The sequence below is a fragment of the Phodopus roborovskii genome, unplaced genomic scaffold, assembly GCF_943737965.1.
Source record: "Phodopus roborovskii unplaced genomic scaffold, PHOROB, whole genome shotgun sequence".
Classification (NCBI taxonomy): Eukaryota; Metazoa; Chordata; class Mammalia; order Rodentia; family Cricetidae; genus Phodopus; species Phodopus roborovskii.
In genome coordinates, this window is record NW_026126602.1 from 5243638 (window position 1) to 5265563 (window position 21926).

General features: G+C 36.7%; 2 protein-coding genes across 4 annotated transcripts in view; one reads left to right on the plus strand and one right to left on the minus strand.

Annotated features, from left to right (window-relative positions):
- Mastl (microtubule associated serine/threonine kinase like) overlaps nt 1-11565 on the plus strand; it is a 42338-nt gene extending 30773 nt beyond the window's left edge. Inside the window, exons 10-12 of the mRNA XM_051205711.1 lie at nt 6305-6418; nt 6773-6874; nt 11314-11565. Coding sequence (XP_051061668.1) covers nt 6305-6418; nt 6773-6874; nt 11314-11471 — 374 coding nt within the window. The 3' untranslated portion in view covers nt 11472-11565. The remainder of the gene's footprint in view (nt 1-6304; nt 6419-6772; nt 6875-11313) is intronic.
- Nucleotides 11566-14269: 2704 nt separating this feature from the next.
- Acbd5 (acyl-CoA binding domain containing 5) overlaps nt 14270-21926 on the minus strand; it is a 35757-nt gene continuing 28100 nt past the window's right edge. For all 3 annotated transcript variants that reach the window (XM_051205589.1, XM_051205588.1, XM_051205587.1), the window contains 2 exons: nt 21388-21497; nt 14270-16278 (listed from right to left, as the gene is read on the minus strand). In XM_051205589.1, coding sequence (XP_051061546.1) covers nt 16266-16278; nt 21388-21497 — 123 coding nt within the window. In that variant the 3' untranslated portion in view covers nt 14270-16265. The remainder of the gene's footprint in view (nt 16279-21387; nt 21498-21926) is intronic.

The following is a 21926-nucleotide window of genomic DNA, read 5'->3' on the forward strand; positions in this document are numbered from 1 at the left end:
CAATTGCCTATACCTCAAGTCCAAAAGACTGAACATCTTCTGGCCTCCAAGCACATGCATACACATGGCATTCACTCACACAGACACATAAATAAAAAAATAAATCTTTGAAACAAAAAACCAAGCCAGGTGATAGTGATACACGCCTTTAGACCCAGCACTCGAGAGGCAGAGGCAGGTGGATCTCTGTGAGTTGGAGGCCAGCCTGGTCTACAAAGCTACACAAAGGAACCCTGTCTCAGAAAAAAACAAACCAAAGAAACAAAAACAAAAACAAAAAAAAAAACCTTAAGTTGGACAGTGGTGGCACATGCCTTCAATCCCGGCACAAAGGAACCCTGACTCAGAAAAAAACAAACCAAAGAAACAAAAACAAAAAAAAAACCTTAAGTTGGACAGTGGTGGCACACGCCTTCAATCCCAGCACTCGCAGAAGCAGAACAGCAGAAGCTATTTCCAGGACAGCCAAGACTGTTATATAAAGAAACATTGTCTTGGGGGGAAAAAAAAGAAAACATAAACCTTTAAGAAGAAACTGATTTGAAGTTCTCAGAGAAAAGCCACACCTCTGATAAAGATGTGTGTGTGTGTGTGCATGCACATGCGTGAACATATGCATATGTGAATGCAGGCTGCCCACACACTCCTGCCATAGCACCTCTATTTTTACGTACAGCCTGGGAATTGAACTCAAACCCACATATTTTCTTTACAAGCAGTTTTTTGTTGTTTGGCTTGGTTTTGACTTTAGTTTTTGAAAACAGGGTCTAACTATGCAGCCCTAGCTGGTCTTGAACTCACTGTGCATACCAGACTGGCCTCAAACTCACAGAGATCCTCCTGCTTCTGCCTGCCTAATGCTAGAAGTGTCTCATGACTGAGCCATCTCCCAGGCCCAATACCAGTGTTAAAAGTCTACAAGGCCAAATAACTGAAGTCCCTGATTATAGTTAAAATGTTGCAGACCAAAGACAAATTATTTTTAGTTACTTTTGGTGCCTTTGAAAGCCATGTACTGCCCACTCCTATCTCATCTAACATCCTTGTGACTATCATAACCAACACTACTCTCAGCAGATAGCTGGCCTCCACTGCCCTAGAGCTAAGAATATAATGTCATCAGCCTCAGAAGCCTGTAAACTGCATTTCACCTGCTTTCCTGAAACCCATCTACCTACCCTTGGTATCCAACAGTGTAGCTTTATTCTAGATACCTGCATTTAAAATATGTCCTTATGATTTTCTGCATTCATGGTGTTCATCATAATGTCTCTTTTATCTGATTTTAATTTGGGTGTTCTCTTTAGGTTAGTTTGGTTAGTCTATTTTGTTTCTTTTTTTAAAACCAACTCTACTTCATTGTTCTTTGTTTTCCTATTTCACTAAGCTCTACCCTGACCAATTGCTTCTGGGTTTGATTTATTCTTGCTTTTCCAAGGTCTTCAGGAGAATTTTATTTTATTTTTCCATGCATGTGTGCTGTATGTGACACAGAGCATGCATGTAGAGATCTGGAAACAACTTTGTAGAGTTGGTTCTCTCCTTCCACTTTTAAGTGGGTCCCAGGGATTTAATTCAGCTTGCCAAGCTTGCATGGCAACTGGTTTATACACAGTTGCTGGGCTATTTGCGTTTTTGTTATACATATATACATTCTGTCATTTTTGTCTATGTAACAGCATGGAGCAAAAACTCAGTCTGCCCCTGAAATTCGTAAAAACAATGGAATAACAAACCTTTGGCTACTACATTTTTAACTTACTATGAACTAATATTTCTAGTCCTTGTGAACCTATAAATGTATATATATTTTTAATGTGATTTACATATAAATGTAAGCATTTTAGTATTTTTTGGGGGGGGTTGGGGGTCAAGACAGGTTTCTCTGTAGCCTTGACTGTCCTGGAATAGCTCTGTAGATTAGGCTGGCCTTGAACTCACAGAGATATGCCTGCCTCTGCCTCCCAAGTGCTAAGATTAAAGGAGTGTGCCACCACCACCCAGTTTAGAATTTAAAAAAAAAAAAAAAAACTAACAGTAGCAGTAATATATAGTGATGGTTGCCCGCATCCATCCAAATGACAAATGACTGCATTTCCCGTATTCTTTGTCTTACTGAGCTATTAAAAACCAGTTATTCCAAGTTATTAGCTGGGCCTAACTATAATACAGACATTTAAGAATTAACTGTAGGATTTCGGGTAGAATTTTAAAAGCTGGTATACTTTCTCTCAGTCAGAGCCAACAAAACTGTAAATAAAAAGACATTAATTTTGAGCTTTCTGAATGATTTGAGTGGCATTTTCAAATGTTAATTCTGAAAACTAAGGCTAAAACAGAGAAAAAATTATAAGAGCAATAACTAATTTCTTGCATTTAGTTGATGATTAAATTATTGAAACTGCTTTTACTAAATGTTTGTCTTAATCAGTGTTCTGTTGCTGTGAAGAGACCATGACCATGGCAACTCATTGAAAAGGAAAGCATTTAACTGGTGCTTGCTTACAGTTTCACAGGGTTAGTCCATCATCATCTTGGTGGGAAGCATGGTGGAGGCAGGCAGGCAGACACAGTGCTGGAGGAGCTGAGCGTTCTATATCTGTATCCGTAGGCAGCAGGAAGAGGCAGGCTCTGGGCTTGAACAATTTTTTTGAAACCTCAAAGCCCACCCACAGTGACACACTTCCTCCAACAAGGCCATACCACCTAATCATTTAAAGTAATGCCTCTGTCTGGTGACCAACTATTCAAATCTATGAGCCTATGGGGGCCATTCTCATTCAAACCATCATAATGCTCAAATTTCTAAATTGCCTTTTGCTAATCAAACTTAAAATATACATTTAGAATATTTTTAAAAGTTAAAGAATTAGCCTTATATGTGGAGAAAGTTTTACATGTTTTCTAGACTTTACCTTATGTTAAATATATATTGATTTGTTGAGGTCAATTATTTTGCCATTAGATAAAGTTATCACCACCATTAATTCATTGCTGTTAAATAATACTTATGAGATTAGATAAAAACCAGTGTTGTGCACAAGAAAACAATATTGAATTTAGAATCTTTGTTCATTATTTGATATTTATGTTTGTAACAGCTTATGAAGTGTGCAGCATGATGCTATGTAAGTTAGTTTCTGGCAGGTGCAAACTGATAAAATGTCAGGAATTTTACTATATAGATATATATCTGCACTTACTATAATATATATATATGTATATATATATATATGTCTTTAATTTTACCATAGTTAACCTTTAAAGCTTATTTAAAATTCCTTAAATAGGCTGGGGAAATAGATCAGCAGCTCTTTCAGAGGACTTAAGTTCAATTTTCAGCAACACATGGTAGCTCACAACTGTCTATAACTCCAGTTCCAGTTCTTATTTTCTGTCCCTGTCACTAATAATATTTGGCACACAGAAAAGAAGATAATTTTTCAAGAAGAAAATTTTAAAGGGTATTGTTATCTGATTTCTTCTGTGGCTTTCCATTTACATCCCTAAATTAAAACCTGATATAATAACAAAATAATGGGACAAATACAGTTATTAATCACAGGAGTTACAATAGTCTAAATATTTAAAGCTGATCATTCGTAAAGTCTGAACTAGCCACTCCTTATGAGGTCACAGCTATGTAATCAAACTAGTACAAAGGAAAACTAAAATACTCCAAACAAAACATTGAATATAGTTCAAAGGACTGTAGACACAGGGAAACATATGTTGTCAACCTGGTTGACTAAATTGATTATTCATCTCAGCTGCTTCCTTTACTTCTTTAGACCACACTGTTATTATTTCAAGACCAGATCTCATGTAGCTTAGGCTGGCTTTGAACTCATCATGTAGCTGAGGATGGCCTTGAACTCTAATCATTACTTCTGCCTCCAGTTCTAGAGTGCTAGGACTTGAACCAGGGCTTCATACATGAAAGGCAAGCACTCTAAAAACTTAGATACCTTACCCACCATCTTAATTGGGGGAAGAGAGTTGGAAGGGGCTTGAGACAGGCTCTCTGAATAGCCCTGGCTATCCTAGAATTTGCAGTATAGACCATGCTGGCTCAAACTCAAGAGACCCGCCTGACTCTTCCTCCTGAGTTCTAAGATTAACAGCATGAAACACCCTGCCTATGTTCTTAATTATTTTAACTGTGAATGTATTACTACAAAAATGTCAGATACAAAGAAAAAACAATTAGAATTAGGTTGTAATAGGTGAATTTACTTCTTAATGATTTTACCAAGTGTTCCTCCTTCCAAGACTGAATTCCTGTCTATTCAGCCCAGTCTTTTTCAGACAGTATTACTTAGTCTTCCTAGCCTTATGGAACAAAAACATTGGCCTGCACAAAATGTGACTGTTTGGCCATTATGGAGACTTGTGAATGAACTTCCCAAAAAGAAAAGTCCTCATCAGTGTTAAAGATTCTGCAATAGCCAGGCAGTGGTGCACGCCTTTAGTCCCAATGCTCGGGACACAGAAGCAGACAGATCTCCGTAAGTTCGAGGCCAATCAGAACAGGCTCCAAAGCTACATAGAGAAACCCTGTCTCAAAAGGCCCAAATTAATTAATTAAAATTTTAAGAGATTGGGTCTGGAGAGATGGTTTAGTGGTTAAGAGCACTGGCTGCTCTTCCAGAGATCCTGTTTTCAATTTTCAGCAACCACATGGTAGCTCACAACCATCTGTAATGAGATCTGGTGCCCTCTTCTGACTATAGGCATACATGTAGAAAGAACACTGTATACATAATAAATAAATAGTAAATCTTTAAAAAAAAAAAAAAAAAAAGACCAAATGACTGAACATGATGATTATGGATATTGCAGACCAGGGCTGGAGAGATGGATGGCTCAGCCGACCTAATATCTTGTGATTACTAAAACTTTTAAAATGTGTTTTAGAAAGTAATTTTTTAAAACAAAGAACAAAATCAAAAGTGCATTCTTAGCAAACTGCAAGTTGCCACCAATCCAAAAGCTTAAGAATGTCACCAGATAACATCTGAAAACTCAACTGACTTTTCCATGACCTACCTGTGGGCACCACCAACGTACTGATTCATGACTTTCTTTGTTCTTTTTTTAATATTTACTTATTTAGGTGAGTTGATGTTTTACCTGAGTATATATCTGTGTGAGAGGAGATTGTCTGATTCCCTGGAACTGCAATTATAGACAGTTGTGAGCTGAATGTGGGTGCTGGGAAATGAACTCAGGTCCTCTGGTAGAGCAGCCAGTGTTTTTAACCACTAAGTCATCTCTCCAGCCCCAACTTTTTGTTCTGTAATTAATGCAATTGCATGTTACCACTTTTGCAATGGAACATGCCGTTTTCTTTCTTGAGATTTTACATATTTTATGTGTATGGGTGTTTGCCTACATATTTGCTTGTGCACCATGTGCACATCTAGTGCCTACTGAGGCCAGAGAAAGCTACTGGATCCTCTGAAGCGGGAGTGATAGATAGTTGTGAGCTGTCATGTGAGTGATGCAAATGGGACAGGTCTTCTGGAAAAACAGCCAGTGTTCCTAACCACTGGAACTTGTCCTTCAAGGCAAACTGAATCCATGTTCCTGAGTCACAGATTTGGCCACAGATAGCTCTCACTCCCTTTGAAGTAAGAGCTATATTTTTCCATTAGTAAAATACTATTTAGGACATTCAATAATTACCAGGTGTTCCTCCAGTTAGACCTTGGGTGAAGCAAATGAAATACTATATAATCATTTCAACATTGTCATTTCTTTCTTTTCTCTTCTTTCTTTTTTCATTTTGTTATTTTTGTTTTTCAAGATAGAGTTTCTCTGTGTAGCCCTGGCTGCCCTGGCTAGACCAGGCTGATTTCAAACTCAGAAATCCTCCTGCCTCTGCTAATGAGTGCTGCACCCAGCTATGTTGTCATTTCTTGACTTAAAATTATGGGTCTATTTCACTATGCAGAGAAACCCTGTCTTGAAAAAAACAAAAAATTCTATTTCAGAAAATATTCTTTGTGAGTTCTAGGCCAGCCTGGCCTATAGAGTGAGTGCCAGGACAGGCTCCAAAACTACACAGAGAAACTCTGTATCCAAAAAAAAAAAAAAAGATTTTGAAGTTATGAAATATTCAAAATATCAGAAGTTATTAATCCAAAAGTGGCCTTGAAACTTCTGATTTTTGTGCTGTACAGAAACAGAAGAAACTCCTAAATCAAGGTCTTAATGGCTCAAGCATCAGTATACTGGTTTCAGTTGTGAAGTACTTGTATGAAATGCTTGCAAATTCATCTTGTCTCCTCTTAAATTCCAGGTCCTGCAGTAGACTGGTGGGCACTTGGAGTCTGCTTATTTGAATTTCTAACTGGAATTCCCCCTTTTAATGATGAAACTCCACAACAAGTATTCCAGAATATTTTAAAGAGAGGTGATTCTTATATTTTTTTTCTCTATTAAGATAGAGTCAGGGTTGGCGGATGTAGCTCAGTTGTAAACATTTACCTACCATACACAAGACCCTTAATTCCATCCATAGAACAAAAAAACTAATTTATTTCTATTAGTTGGAAATGATAAACAAACCTGTTTAATAAAGGTGTTTAATATAAAATTAAGTATGGAGTCTTATGGGTATGAGAAAAAGAGGCACTCAAAAAACAAAGTAAGACACATCGAGATTACAGGTGTCAACTTCTCCAAGGTTTTCAGGAAGTAGGACATACCCAAGAGTGAATCCCCAAGGGAGAGTCAAGCAATTTTACATATATATTTGTATTTGTAGATATTCCCTGGCCAGAAGGTGAAGAAAAGTTATCTGATCATGCTCAAAGTGCAATAGAAATACTTTTAACCATTGATGATACAAAGAGAGCTGGAATGAAAGGTAAGGTTTTTTTTTTTTTGTTTTGTTTTTTGTTTTTTTTTTTTTGTCAATGAATTATTTTATGCTTGCTTGGTTCCAGGTAGTATTTATTACATACAATGCAATAATCTGACTCTTCAATGGTTAAAAAAAAAAAAAGTTCCTCTAGATATGCTCTTGTATATTTGACTTTATTTTTAATGTAAAACTCAGTGCAGTGTAATTGCAACTCACACACTGAATTTCATAACTTTCCATGAGGTACCAGAAACAGTTTTATATTGTATCTTGGGTTTTCTATACATGATAGTCAACTATCTGTAAGTCTATTTCTGAATATTCTCTTGTGTAATTTTGTATCATTTAATTTCTGATTCCATTACTCCCAACAAAGCATTTAGTCTCAGGTGCCTCAAATAAGACATATTCAGTACATTATAAACCACTGGGAGGCTTTTTTAATGTTTGGGAATGTACACTGGATCTAACTTTGAAACTGAGGTAAAGCTGACTGACACAGCCTGAAAATTATTTTTCCTTAAGGTTTAGGATACAGCTGAGATATATGAAGGTCATTCTTACTTTGTGTCCAGCCCCAAATTCACTCTTCAACACCTGAAAAATTACAAAAGCATGTGCCCCAAAATGCATTTCTACATGAACCAGAGTATTTGCAAAAAAAAAAAAAATGAACTTTGGAAATATGTCATGTCAGGATGGAGAAATGGCTCAGCAGGCCAAAGCATTTGCTACACAACCTGAGTTCAATTCCCAGAATCTACATGAAAGTTGTCCTCTGACCTTTACTCACATGCCATGGGACCTGTGCCCACACTCCCACACAACTTTTTCTATTTTTTATGCATTTGTGTGTGAGAGAGAGACAGAGGGGTGAGGAACGTTACTTGAATCAACTTCTACATGTTCTTTTTCATAAGGTCAATAGTTGGGATCTAGAGAGATGACTTGCTGTTCTTCTAGGATCTAAGTTCAGTTTCTAACAACATGTAATGGCTCACAACACCTATCCCCCAATTCCAGAGCAAAAAAAGTACCTTCTTCCGGCTTTCATGATTACTTGTGAACATAAGACAAACACTTGAGTGTTGAGTGACTTTGAAGCATTTGTCAACATTGCTCTGTTCCTGCAGCTACCCAAGGGATGAACTATTCAAATCCCTCTTACCATAGGACTTACTTTAAAATGTTTCCTTAAAGAAATAGTTGTTAACATAATACCATATAGACATAGATGTTATCATAAAAGCTTTACCCCAGCCCCTGGCATCCATATACCCAAAGAGTCTGGGGATGTTATGGTGGAAGTTCCACCCAAGCCCACTCCCCTATCTCTCTCCAAACCCTTCTGCATCTCAGAAAACCCAACAAATGATGACCCCCTCCCCAAGAGATGCTCAGGACCATTCTCACAGGGTATTTAAACTGGTTCCCAGAAAATAGACTAGTGGTTTTCCAGTCTCTCTTTCCTATCTTTTCTCTGGGCACTGGAGGGCCATCCAAGAGTGCTGTATCCATTAAATGTGGGCTTTTCTAATTTGGTTTGATTTGGATTGCTGCGTTAGTGGAGAGGCTTATGTGGTTGTAGAGACATTTCATCTGGAAGTCCCACATGGTGACTTACAACCTTCTGAAACTCTAGTTCTAAGGAATATGATGCCCTCTTCTTACCTCATTATGTACCAATATATGCATGCAGGAAAATACTCATATATGTAAACATTTTTTTTTCTTTTAATTTTAGAGACAAGGTCTTACTATGTATTTCTGGTTGGCCTGGAACTCACTGTAATCCAGGCTGACCTCAAACTCAACAGAAATCCAGCTATTTTTTTACAAGTGCTAAAATTAAAGGCATACACCACCAAGTCCAGATAAAAATAAATATTTTTTAATAAATATATCTGCTTAAAGCATGTTTGAACCTAAAATTCCTAATAGTAGGGGAGAAAATTATAAAATGTATGAAATTTATCATTTTTTTTTCTGGCTACACTTATAATACTTTTAAGAAATGAAAGTTTACAAAATAAGTCTCCACCATTGCAACTGTGTAAAATATTGTCTTCTAGACCCACTTTCTTTTATAACTATTTTCTGAAAGAGTATTTCAGCTTTCAAGTGAAGTACTGTGAGGTTGTCTTATATATTGCAGAATATTTAACAGAATAGCTGGTCTCTACCCAACAGATGCCTCCATAGTTATAACACCAAAACAGTATCTTAGACAATGCCAATATTCTGAACAGGAAGAAGTCACCCTTGTTGAAAACCACTGTACATGAATAATTTTTAAATTTATCTACTCTTAGGTACTTACTTTAAATATTGAGATAAAATAAATCTTCAAGTGGAAGTTATTTTTGTAATTGCATCCTTTTTCTGTTAGTCTTTTTTCTTTCCTCCCTCCTTCCTTCAACATTTTTCCAGACAGTCTAACTGTAGCCTAGACTGACCCAAAGTTCCTTACATACCCTCCTGTTCCCATCTCCTAAGTGTTAGGATTACAGGCATTTGAGACTCAGAAACTCCATATGCTGGCCCTGAACTTAAAGCAGTCCTCTTACTCGGACTCCTGAGTGCTGGGATTATAAATGTGAACTACCATGCCTGGCTCCTACAAGTCTTTTAGTTTAGAGGAAAAACAATTTATAGGCATATTAATCTCCTAATCAAGATTCCCAGTATAAGAATTCTATGTAGACATCTCTCAATATTCTCCTTAAAAATAGATACATTTTGTTTATTTACTTACTGCCTTGTCGCTTCTTAATTTACTAACATTTGTATTGTTTCTTTAAAAAGTAAAGGGTTGAAAACTGGACACTGTGACTCATACCTATAATCTCAGCACTTAGGAAGGAGCCTATGACAGAAGTATTGCTGTATGTTCAAAGCCAGCCTAGACTCCATAGTTTAAAAAAGTGAGGAGTTAGGGCTGGAGGTGTAGCCCACAGTAGACGCTTGCATACTGTGTGCAAGACCTTGGGTTCAGTCACCAGCACTACAAAGAAGAAATGGTGAAGATTAGAGAAAAGGGGGCTTATTTCTACCAACTGAATTCACATTTTAGTCAAACAATTGAGCATGTTTTTATTTTAGTACGTAGAAGTAATTTAATAAATAGAGCCAGGCATGGTGGTGCACACCTTTAATCCCAGTACTTGGGAGATAGAGTTTGAGGACATCCTGGTCTATATAGAGATCTGTTCCAGAACAGCCAGAACTACATAGATACCCTATCTCAAAACAAAACAAAAAAGTGAAGAGTCTGACATCTTATAAAGAGGAGTGCTGTGATGGAAAGATTCTAGATGTACCTGTAGTGCTAGCTAGTAAACTCTAAAGATACAAGTCAGTGGAACCAAGTAAATTAAAGCAGATGGAGAGAATGTGTAAGAAATGTCATCAAAGACCAAAACCAAGCTATGGTGGTCCATGCCTTTAAACCTAGCACTTGAGAGGCTAAGGAAGAGAAATGTAAAACACTTATAGCTTGGGCTGCACAGTGAGTTCCAAGCCAGCCTGGGCTACAGTGAAACCTTATCTCGAACACATAAACAAATCAATGTATGCATGGAATCAGCATGAAGGAAGATAAAGTATAGAAAGCAAAGAGTAAAAGAGGAACTTCAAGGAGCATAAAGACTGTCTTGATATGACAGGTGGTTGAGGGGGTAAAATGAGAATTACATCATTAGTCATATGCGCTCCAGAGATAGGGGAAAAAAGTAAGCCAGACTCTTCATATGAGGGGTTGTGTGAGATGAAGGCATCAAGAAAGATCTACTTTACTAAGTTCATTCATTCACTTGTAGTACAAATAATAAAAACCCAGAGACAGATATTGGGGTTCAAGCTGAAGATCAGAAAAAGCAAAGTATCCAGCCAGCTCTTAACTCTACCAAGGGCTGGGGAGATCCTCTTCTCACTGTGGCTGACCACTAAATCTCACCCTTTGCTTCTTCCTTATATACCTCTCTAGTGCTGGGATTAAAAGTGTGAGCTCTGTTACTCATTTAGACTGATTCACTCTTATGTAGCCTGTGTGGCTTTGAACTCACAGAGATCCATCTACCCCTGTCTCTTCAGTTCTGGGATTAAAGTTGTATGCTGCCACTGCCTAGCTTCTATGGCTGTGGCTAGCTTTGCATTCTGATCCTTCAGGCAAGCTTTATTAAATCATAAATAATATATCAGCACATTCACTCACTAGACAAGTATAAACCAGGCACCTCTAAAATAAGGTGATATACAAAATGATACAATGTAAAGTATGTAGCCTATTAGAAAAACAAACATTAAACAAATACCAGTGATATTTGGTATAATAAAGTAGAGCAAGATACATATAAGACATTCTTTTTTTAATTCCTGGAAACAGAGCTTAAGTAATGGTATAATAATATTGTTTTGGGTTTTTTTGCATATCTCCCCTTCAGAGCTGAAACGTCATCCTCTCTTCAGTGAAGTGGACTGGGAAAATCTGCAACATCAAACGATGCCTTTCGTACCCCAACCAGATGACGAAACAGATACATCCTATTTTGAAGCCAGGAATAATGCTCAGCATCTGACCATATCTGGGTTTAGTCTGTAGAACATACATGCCATTTTTATCTAACCTTGTGACATAGAATTAAGTTTTGCAATAATATGTTCCTTAATACTAAATTATCTAACATGATATGTCATTATTATACCTAGGCTTTCAGTTACTAAATACAATAGCTTTTATAGAGTTAAAATACTGTAAGAAATATAACATGTAATCTATCTTTACCTTAAACTGCATATAAATCAAGGCTTTTTTCATTTTAATATCTTATTTATTCACTGCACTTTATGAAAACTATCAATAAATTAAAACACTACTAGGCTATACAGAGTGAGCCATAAGCTTGTCTACATCTGCTGATTTCATTATTCTGTAACACATACACAAATACTAATTATTTGTAGAATTAGAGTAAGCAGATTAACAAACTAGGGGTCCAAGGAGACCTGGCCTCCAAGAGCTCTGGATCCCAGTTATCTAAAAATTAGTGTGTAGAAGCAAACCTCTAGTGGCTTCTTAAAGCAAATCATTGGACAGTGGGTTATTGAGAGGTCCTGACCTACCTGGGGCTACATGAATAAAGCACTTGACTAAACAAAAAAGTATGTCAATGGAGGGCTGGATAACATATGGATACATTTTTTTCAAGGAAACAATGTGCTATATATAAGTACACAGAAGAGAAACTTCTTTTCACAGATGTATATTTTATAAAATGTTTTTTCTACTTTTTTGTTCTCTCATAAATTGGCCTGTTTTCATAGTAGTGGGTGGTGTTTTTTCTTTGACAGTGGATCATAAACATTTTGCACATTTATGTTTCATTTTATTTGTACAGAATGTAAAGAATAAAAAATAAAAATAAATTATTTCTCCTTTCATGATTATTTTTTCCTTTGTTTTTTATTTATTTTATATAACCAAGTCCATTTAAATGAAAACAAACATTTATAGACAATATTTGGGAATTTGGGCGTCGTTCTTTCCAAACTACCTCCTGCTGGTAAGGGGCGCTGTCATGGGGGATTCTAAGAAGATGCAGAAATCCTGGCTGTAGTCTGTAAGGCTGCTTTGTCTAGCTGTTTTGAATGTAGGATCACCTGGTACTCTGTTTCAGGCGGTCTAGCTTGATAGAACTACATTAGTCTGGAAGGAATCCACAGCTTTTCATCACTAAGGGTAAGCATTAAGGTTTCAAAAGACTCAGGTCACTCTCAGTGTGCTTGTGGTAAGAGATGAATGCTCAGATGCTGCCTGCTACCTCTGTTCCACCATCATGTACTCTAGCCCTCTGAAACCATAAGCCCCAAGTAAAGTGTTTTTTAATAAGTTGCCTTGGTCATTAATCACAGCAATAGAAAAATAACTAATACAGGTCATTTATTTATTCAAATGACTAGAAGGGACATTACATGACTGTGTAATTAAAACATTCTGGAAAACAAAAACTAGGGCCAGCAAGATGGTTCAGTGAGTAAAAGCACTTCCAACAAACCTGACCATCTAAATTCAGTCTCCAGTAGCCACACAGTGGAAAGAGAACCGCAAGTTTTTTTCTGACCTCCATACATGTGCTGTAGCATGGGCAAATGCATTCTCAAAAACACTAAACCTGAAGCATTACTAAATTGAACTTATTTCTAATAAAAACAGGGCCCTTGTCTTAGGGTTTCTATATGATCAAAAAGCAAGTTGGAGAGGAAAGGGCATATTTAGCTTACCCTTCCATAGCACTGTTCATCATCAAAGGAAGTCAGGACAGGAATGCAAACAGGGCAGGAACCTGTAAGTAGTAGCTAATACAGAGGACATGGAGGGATGCTGCTTACTGACTTGCTTCACATGACTTGCTCGGCCTTTCTTATAGAACCCAGGACTACCAGCCTAAGGATGGTATCACCCACAATGGGCTGGGCCCTCCCCCATCAATCACTAATTTAGAAAATGCCCTACAGCCAGACCTTATGGATGCATTTTCTCAATTGAGGTTCCATCCTTTCAGATAACTCTTAACTAGTGTCAAGTTGAGATACCATTAGCCAACACAGCCCTTGAGGAGAAAATTACAATTTGCTATCACAGACATGGCATGTGCAGCTACAGGTAAGGTATGTTGTTATGATATTTATTGAAAATAAGTGACTCATCACCAAAATTTATACCTGTCAAGAAGCTACAGACACTTGTTAAAGGGGAACCAAAACAGAGATAAACAATCTTGGCTGTTCCCCACAGAAATCAACCCATCTGAAGAAATAAGAATGTCACCCACAAAAATTCCTTTCACATGAACATAGTTTGAGCTAAAGGCAATCTGAAACAAAACACTAGGAACTCATCTCTATCCTGTATATGGGTAGGTATAAATTCTCCCTCACTGAAGACAACTCTACTGTGAACCAAGAGTAAACACCATTAGAATCTAGGCAAAGATTACTCTATACATTCACATCTATGGAAACTTAAAATGACTTTATCCTTTGTAGGTAGCAGCAAGAAGATCACTTCAAGTCTGAGGCCAGTCTGAGCTACACAGTATACCCTATCTCATTTTTTCTAATATCCTGAATCAAACAACAAATGAGTTAAAATGAATTTATTTCTGAAATTTTTATAAAATTAAACATAATATAGCTTTATTTAGTATCATGAATTTCTTCTCTTTGCATGGTACTGGGGACTGGAACCATGGGACCTCACATGTTTGGCAAATGGAAGAGTTGTATCTACTGGCTGCTACTCAGGATTACTTTATTTACTCCTACTATTTGCTCTCATTTTAGCTTTGTGTACAATCAGTACATTAACCAGTAATAAAAAAAACAAAACAAAACACTTCATTCATTTCTCATTAACCTTTTATTTTTAACTTAGTTTTACAATTAACATAAAAGCTGGTCATTAAAAAAATACCATAGCTGTAAATTTTTAAAATGAGGTTTATGTTTTAAAGCATTACCATTATATCCTATAATTACATTTTTTATATACAAGAACTGTGTGCAAAGTGCTTTTCACACTGTAAAGTAATTCTGTATAAGATACAAATGGTTGCCCTTAGTTGTTAGTTACCTTAATTACTTGAAATGAATCACAACTTGTTACATCCTTGATTTGCATTTTATTTATATAAGAAAAAAGCCATCATATTATAATACCAACTTGTTGTCTAATTAAAAAAAATAAACTCTTGATCCACACTTTGTCTATAATTCAGTTATTTGCCTCCCTCCCCCATTCTAAATAAGTAGAAGATAAATTTGGGTTTGTTTGTTTTGTATCTTAAGCAAATACTAGTAGCTCCTTTAAACAGATCAACCAAGATATAATACACAATTTAAAAACTAAGTTACAATTTAAAAAAAATGAAGTCTGGGACAAGTAAATCATATTCTCATACTTTTTTCTTCAAAGAACAACCATATATACTAGATAAAGATTCTTCCATTCTCACTGTAAATATTCAATACCTAATGCTAATCCCCCCAACATCACACACATCAAGAATGCATTAAATTTCTTTTTACTATACAAAAGCTAGCCATGGTGGTGCATGCCTGCGGTCCCAGAACTGGAGAGAAGTGGAGAAAGGAACATCAGGTGTTCAAGGTCATCTTTAGCTATATATTAAACTGGAGGCTAGTGTGTGCTACTGAGACTCTGTCTCAAAAGGAAAAAAGGGATTTGCTACAAAATTTTTAAATTATATCTTCAAAGCATACAGTTATGAGTGAGCACAGGTTTTGAAAAGTACACAAGAATAATTATCTTTCAAATATTGTCTTCCAGGATTAAATTAATCTTCTGATCTAATGGCCAGAAGGAACTTAAGTTTCCATTTAGTTAGACATTCCTTTTATTGTGGACATAGATGGCCTGTATATTTAAAGTCCTTCTAATACCTTGTGAAGTACACCCCAAAGGAAAACCTGAGGCACTAAGAGGTTCAGAATCCAGACTGGAGTTTACCACTTGCAGGAAAAAAAAAAAAAAGGATTTCTGTGTGTTGTCCTTAGTAAAAACAGTATAAATAAGTTTTCATTTTATTGCAAAGCACCCTATGAAGCAGACACTGGATATCCTCACTTAAAGAAAAATGATTACCAAGGATTAAGTATATGGTTGAATTAAAACCTGATGAATTCTGTGTCAGCTTGGAATATACTTTTACACATACAGTAGGCCTATTCATTTCCATTATCAAGTTAAGTCTATTCATGAATCATTTGTAAAAAGTATCCACGGTACAAAGGATGATGATTTTCTGAGCTGTGAAAGCCCAAGACTTCTATGCAAACCACAAAGAATACAAAGAACTCTTCCATCAGTTTTCTGCTACCTGGCTGACAGTTCAGTGACTGATACAAAATTGATTTAACCTAGTTTAAATCCACTTTTGCGTTGCATTCTTTCTTGCATTTAATTTAAAAAAGTAAATATTATAATTCTTATTTTATAATCATAATAATGCCTTAGAAAAGCAGTTTATATGTCTTATGGGAGAAAATCAGGTAAACATGTTACCAAACAGTAATTAATAACTTAATGTCCTTCAAGCTCAAAAAGAGTAAGTCTATGTATGCTGCTTAAAACCTAGTTGAGATTGATCTTTCAAGTATCAGCAATATTAATTATTCCTTAAAATGTTACCATTTGTGTAGTGCAAAGAATACATATATGTATATGTATATATATATACATATACATATAAACCAAACTATTGGACAAAAAAAGAAATGTAATATCACAAATTGAGATTTTTCTTGTGAAATCCACAATCCATTTCATTTCTTAGATCATCCAGGACCAGCAGTCTTGAGTAAAATGCCATTTTCTTCAGTTTAGTTTTCTTTTAAAAGAAAGCAAAAACAAATCCTGTAAGTATAAATGTAATCTGAATATCAAGCACATTCATACAAAAACTTTTCTTGGTATTAACATAACATTCAAATTCAAGATAAAGCTATAAAACCACAAATTATCATTATGAAGTTACTTCACATGACTTAGCTTGGTAGGAAAGATATAACCAAAATTATCAAAGATTTTTCTGTGTATTCATTTATTGCTGGTGTTGGGGACTAAGCCTCTCATGTGCTAAACATATGCAGTATACCAAGCTATTATATAACACCCCACAAGCAGTTTTTAATAAATAATTTCAATTTATAGCTCTCCTTTGCCTTCTGATTCTTATACATTTTCTAACTGGCTACTATACAGTTAATACTTGGTTAAATTAATTCAGAATTTTATGAATGAAAATATGAAACAAAAAATTTAACCACCCAGACTTATTTTCCGGTACTCTACCAGGAATTCAAAGGTTAAATATGGCAGGCTCCTAGCTCAGTTCAGTGGCAAGATGGGAATGGGGGAGAGAGAGAGAGAGAAGCATACGCCTCAAAACATGGACATATGTTTTAATTAAAGTAGAACAAGCTACCAGATAAGGGTAGTCTTGCTAGTTTAGAGCACAACCATCAATGCATGATATATATATATATAGATAGATAGATAGATAGATAGATATAGATATAATTATTTTTAATCATGTCCAGAAGAGGGCATCAGATTCCCTGGAGTTAGGGACAGTCATGAGCCATCAACATGGGTGTTTTCTCTGTAATAATGGTATGTGCTCTTAACAGCTGAGCTATTTCACTAGCCACAAGATGTATGTAATATTTTAAATACTCAGGTCCTTTCTTAAGCTCTATAGAAAGCCTCTTACATACACTTCCATGGCATGAGTGACATTTTAAATAATCAGATTTTAAACAACAGGGGATTCTCTACATCAGGAACAAAATGCCCATAGAGAAGAAAATTGAAATGCCTGACAAAGAGATGTGGGCGGTTCTGAAGATAACTGCTTGTGAAGGTGTACAGCACTGTTGTTAGCTGTCGGGTCCTGCATAGTTCACTACACTTATTAAGGAACACACGGTGCAGACTGCTACACATAGTCCTGTGCAAAGCAGCAAACAATTTAGTTCTTTCCTGAACTCCCAATATTCCAAAGTGCCAATAAATATCAATCATGATCTTTAAAACTTCAGTGTTTTTCAAGTTTTTACAGAATCTTTGTTTTGTGTACCAAAATATCTTTAATTAACTTACAAAATAGAGGTGATGGGAGATGTCATCCTGTATATGTTTCTCATACTGGTTAATGAATAAAGCACTGTTGGCCAATAGGAAAGGAAGATAGGAGGGACTAGGAGACAAGGAAGAAATAGAAGTAGGAAGGAGGAGTCAGGATGGAGAGCCAAGATGGAGAGACCGGGAAGACCAGATGCCTGCCCCACTCCCTGGTAAGGAGACCACGTGGAAATACATAGAAATGGGTTAATAATTAAGACAGAGCTAGCGGATAAGAAACAAGTAACCAAGCCAACAGCATTGTATCAAATACAGAGTGTCTGTGCATTATTTGGGGCTGGCACGGTGGCAGGACAAGAGTGGCGGCAGGCAGAAAAACCCATACTCGTTACAAATGGCGCCCAACGTGGGGCAAGACCCGGCGGCGGGCAGAAAAACCTTACTTCTTACATAGAGGTTGTAGTATTTATTGGAAAGAAAAATCATAGAGGAAGGAATAGCAATTCAACCTTTCTCCTCCTCTAGTTATACTCTATGAGGACTGTTTATGGCGGTCCCTTTGCTGTAAAGCCTCCCTATTTAATGGCATTCACGATGCTAAAATACCAGTGCTTGCTACAGACTTTTCTCTGCAGAAGTATGTATGCCTAGCTCCCATGGCCTGACTTTTTGTATCTTACACATGCCTGCTCCCTGGGCTGAAGAATATTCCTCTCACCAGGCAATGGTGGCACACACCTTTAATTCCAGCACCTGGAAGGCTGAGGCAGGAGTATCTCTGTGAATTTAAAGCCAGCCTGGTCTACAGAGTGGTTCCAGAACAGCCAGGACTATACAGAGAAACCCTGCGTTGAAAACCAAACAAAAACAAAAGAACACACACACACATTCTCTTGAGAACTTCCCCATTCCTACTTTTTAGCTTATTTTGTTTTTCAAGGCATGGTTTCTCTGCATTTCCCTGGCTGTCTGGCTGTTTTGGAAGTCACTCTGTAGACAGAGCTGGCCTCAAACTCAGAGATCTTTCTGCCTCTGAAACTAAGGGCATGCCCCATCACCACCTGGTTATACCAATTTTTATTATCTCTTGACTGATAGGCTCATTATCCCCAACAAAACTGAATCTAGGAGTCTTGGAAGGCTGAAAGTAGTTAAAAATACCATTCCCAGGACTGGAGAGATGGCTGAGCAGTTAAGAGCACTGAGTGTTCTTCCAGAGGATCTGGGTTCAATTTCCAGCACCCACATGAAAGCTCCTTGCTGTCTAGAACTCCAGTTCCAGGAGACTTGACGTCTCATACAGACATGCATGCAAGAAAAATACCAATGCACATAAAATAAAATTTAAAAAAATTTAAATACCCTTTCCATCAAATTAACAGCTTAAAAGTTGTCTCAGCACTTTGAAGTTTGAGGCCAGCCAGGAGTATATATAATGAGAACCTGTCTCAAAAAATGTAGACCCTGTGAGAACAAGTCAGTCTCTGACTCTGACTGCTCTTGTGACTCTTTTCCTCCTGTTGAGTTGCCAAGTCCAACTTCAATATGATAGTTTGTGCTTCATCTTAATATATTTTATTTTGTCATATTTGGTTATCTTTTAAAAGTCCTGTTCTTTTCTAATGACAGACAAAAAGGAAGTAGATTTGGAATGGAAAGGAGATGGGGAGGAAAAAGGAGGAATAAAGGGAGGAGAAACTATAACTAGGATATGTTATATTTAAAAAAAAGTCTATTTTCAATAAAATAAAAATTAGAAAAAAAAAATGCTAGGTTAATATTAAGTTACCTAAATCCTCTCAAGCCTAAAACTAGTTTTCTTATTAAACTTGGTTCTGCCTCCAACCCAAGACTATCAACCACATACATACACAAACTGTTTAAACATACCTCACTAAAACATGCTGCACTGAACAATTTGTAATCGGAAGGATCCCTGAACAGTGAAAAACCCAGTAATTCAGCAGAAACATCACTATTTCTCTATCTTGGAACAGCTAGAAGAGTACTTAGAAGAAGCAGTGAGCCTCCTTTACTGACTTCTGCTAACAATAAAGTATTAATGCAAATGAATGACTGAAGTAATTTTTACAAAAATAGTCTAATTTTCAAAGGGGTGTGATGGCACAGGCCTATAATCCCAGCACTGAGGAGACTAAGGCAGAATACCACTGCAAGTTCAAAGCCAGCCTAAGCAAAGACTGAAAGTCTAGCTCAAAGAACAAGAGCAAAAAGAAATAATCAAAAAATCTAAAATAATTTCTCTTCTTCTTTTGTTTTTGTAAGACAAGGTTTCATTGTGTAATTGGTGAGCCTGGAGCTCTTGCTCATCCTCTGCCCACCTCACACATGCTGAGATTATAGGCTTGGATATATCATTTGTTTTTTAACCTTTCGTGATGTAATGTTTCAAATTTATGTTCAAAAAAATAAGTAATTATTATTCTATGCCAAATTTCTCAACTACCTTCATTTATATATTTTGTATATATACATGTGTATACATGTGTGCACACATTCACATGTGTGTAGTGCATGTGTATGTGCTGACTGCACATAGAAATCACAGGTTCTCTAGAGCAGTAGTTCTCAACTTTCCTAATGCTGGTTAAGAGAACCACTGACATGGGCTTGAGAAATAGCTCAGTGGTTAAGAACACTAGTAGGTCTTCCAGAGGTACTGAGTTCAAGTCCCAGCAACCATATAGTAGTTCATAACCATTTTGTAATGAGATCTGGTGGCCCCTCCTCTGGCCTATAGGGATACATGCAGGCAGAACACTATATATATAAAATAAATAAATAAATCTTAAAAAAAAAAAAAAAAAACACTGATTTAGATGCTAGCCATGTTTTAGAGCAAAGGTTCTCAACCTGTAGGTCAAAATCCCTTTGAGGGTCAAACAAACTTTACACAGATGTTGCCTAAGACCATTGGAAAACACAGATGTTTACATTTATCATTCATAACAGCAGCAAAATCACAGTTATGAAGTAGCAATGAAAATAAATTTATGGTTGGGGTCACCACAACACGAGGAACCGTATTAAAGGGTCAAAGCATTAGGAAGGTCGAGGACCACTGTTTTAATGGAGGCAGTGAAACTCACTAAGCAGTCCAGGCTGGCTAGCCAGCAAACCCCTTATCATCCTCTATCAGCCTCCTTAGCAGTGATACTACGAGCATGCGCAGCCTCACCCAGCTCTGTTCTGTAAGTACTAAAAATTGAACTCAGATCCCTCATACTTACTGTGCAACTAACCTCTGGCTTTCTACAAAAGAGAAGTTTGGGGGGCTGGAAGGTACATCTCAGTGGTAGACGGTTTTCCAAGTATGAGGCCCTGAGCTCTACACTCAATATACCCCAAATAATAATAAATAATATAAATAATAAAAAGGGGGGTTGGAACACACCTAAAATATGTAGAAGTGATTTAAGGTCTGTATCTTCAAAGAGCATACATATTAATAGTGACTGCTGCTTATGAAATTATATTAAAGCTGTTTAGAAATGGCCTTTAAGAGCATCATGTTTTCATTAAGCCATAAAACTTATGAAGCATATAGTGACTGTCATGCTTCATAAATTAAAGGTACACAAATCCATCACATATTCAAGTGAAAGCATTCTTTACCTTTTAAGAGTGCACAGAAATGCACAGATACCTTTTCCAAGGCAGTTTTCATCTCAGGATCAGCAGATGCTCAGAATGACAATGCATCTTGACAATGCATCTATTAAGTACCTATGTCCTTAACTGCTGCTGTGCGTTATATCCACTACTCTTCTATCTACTTACATATTACTCTTATAAGAGTTCATGCATTTTAATTATAAACCTATGGTATTACCTTCTCCTTCTTTGATAATATAAATGCACCAACCACTGGGCAATAAAAGGCCATATAATAGCAAAAGCTAATGCACCAGGGGACATCTCAAAGGGCCACCAAGATGGTCTCTGGAAAAATAAAATAAGCTTGTCATTTAACAAATAAATACTGCATGAAGAAACTTTAAGACTTTTTTGTTTTGTTTTGTTTTTCAAGGCAGGGTTTTTCTGTGTAGCCTGGACTCACACTGTAGACCAGGCTGGTCTCGAACTCAGAGATCTGCCTGCCTCTGCCTCCTAAGTGCTAGGATTAAAGGTGTGTGCTACCACTGCCTGGCTTGAAGACATTCTTAATACATAATTCATAAAAATTAAAACGAGTAACAAATCTCTCCTCTGACAGACTTCCAAGACTTAAATAAACATATCCAACTTTTTTGTTGGAGGAAATAAGTTTATTACAGAATAAAGTAAAGCACTCTCAAGGAAAAGAGTGGGAAAAGACCAAAGGGGCCACAGTCCCAAATGCATTTTTAGCTTCAATGCTCTAAAAGGTAG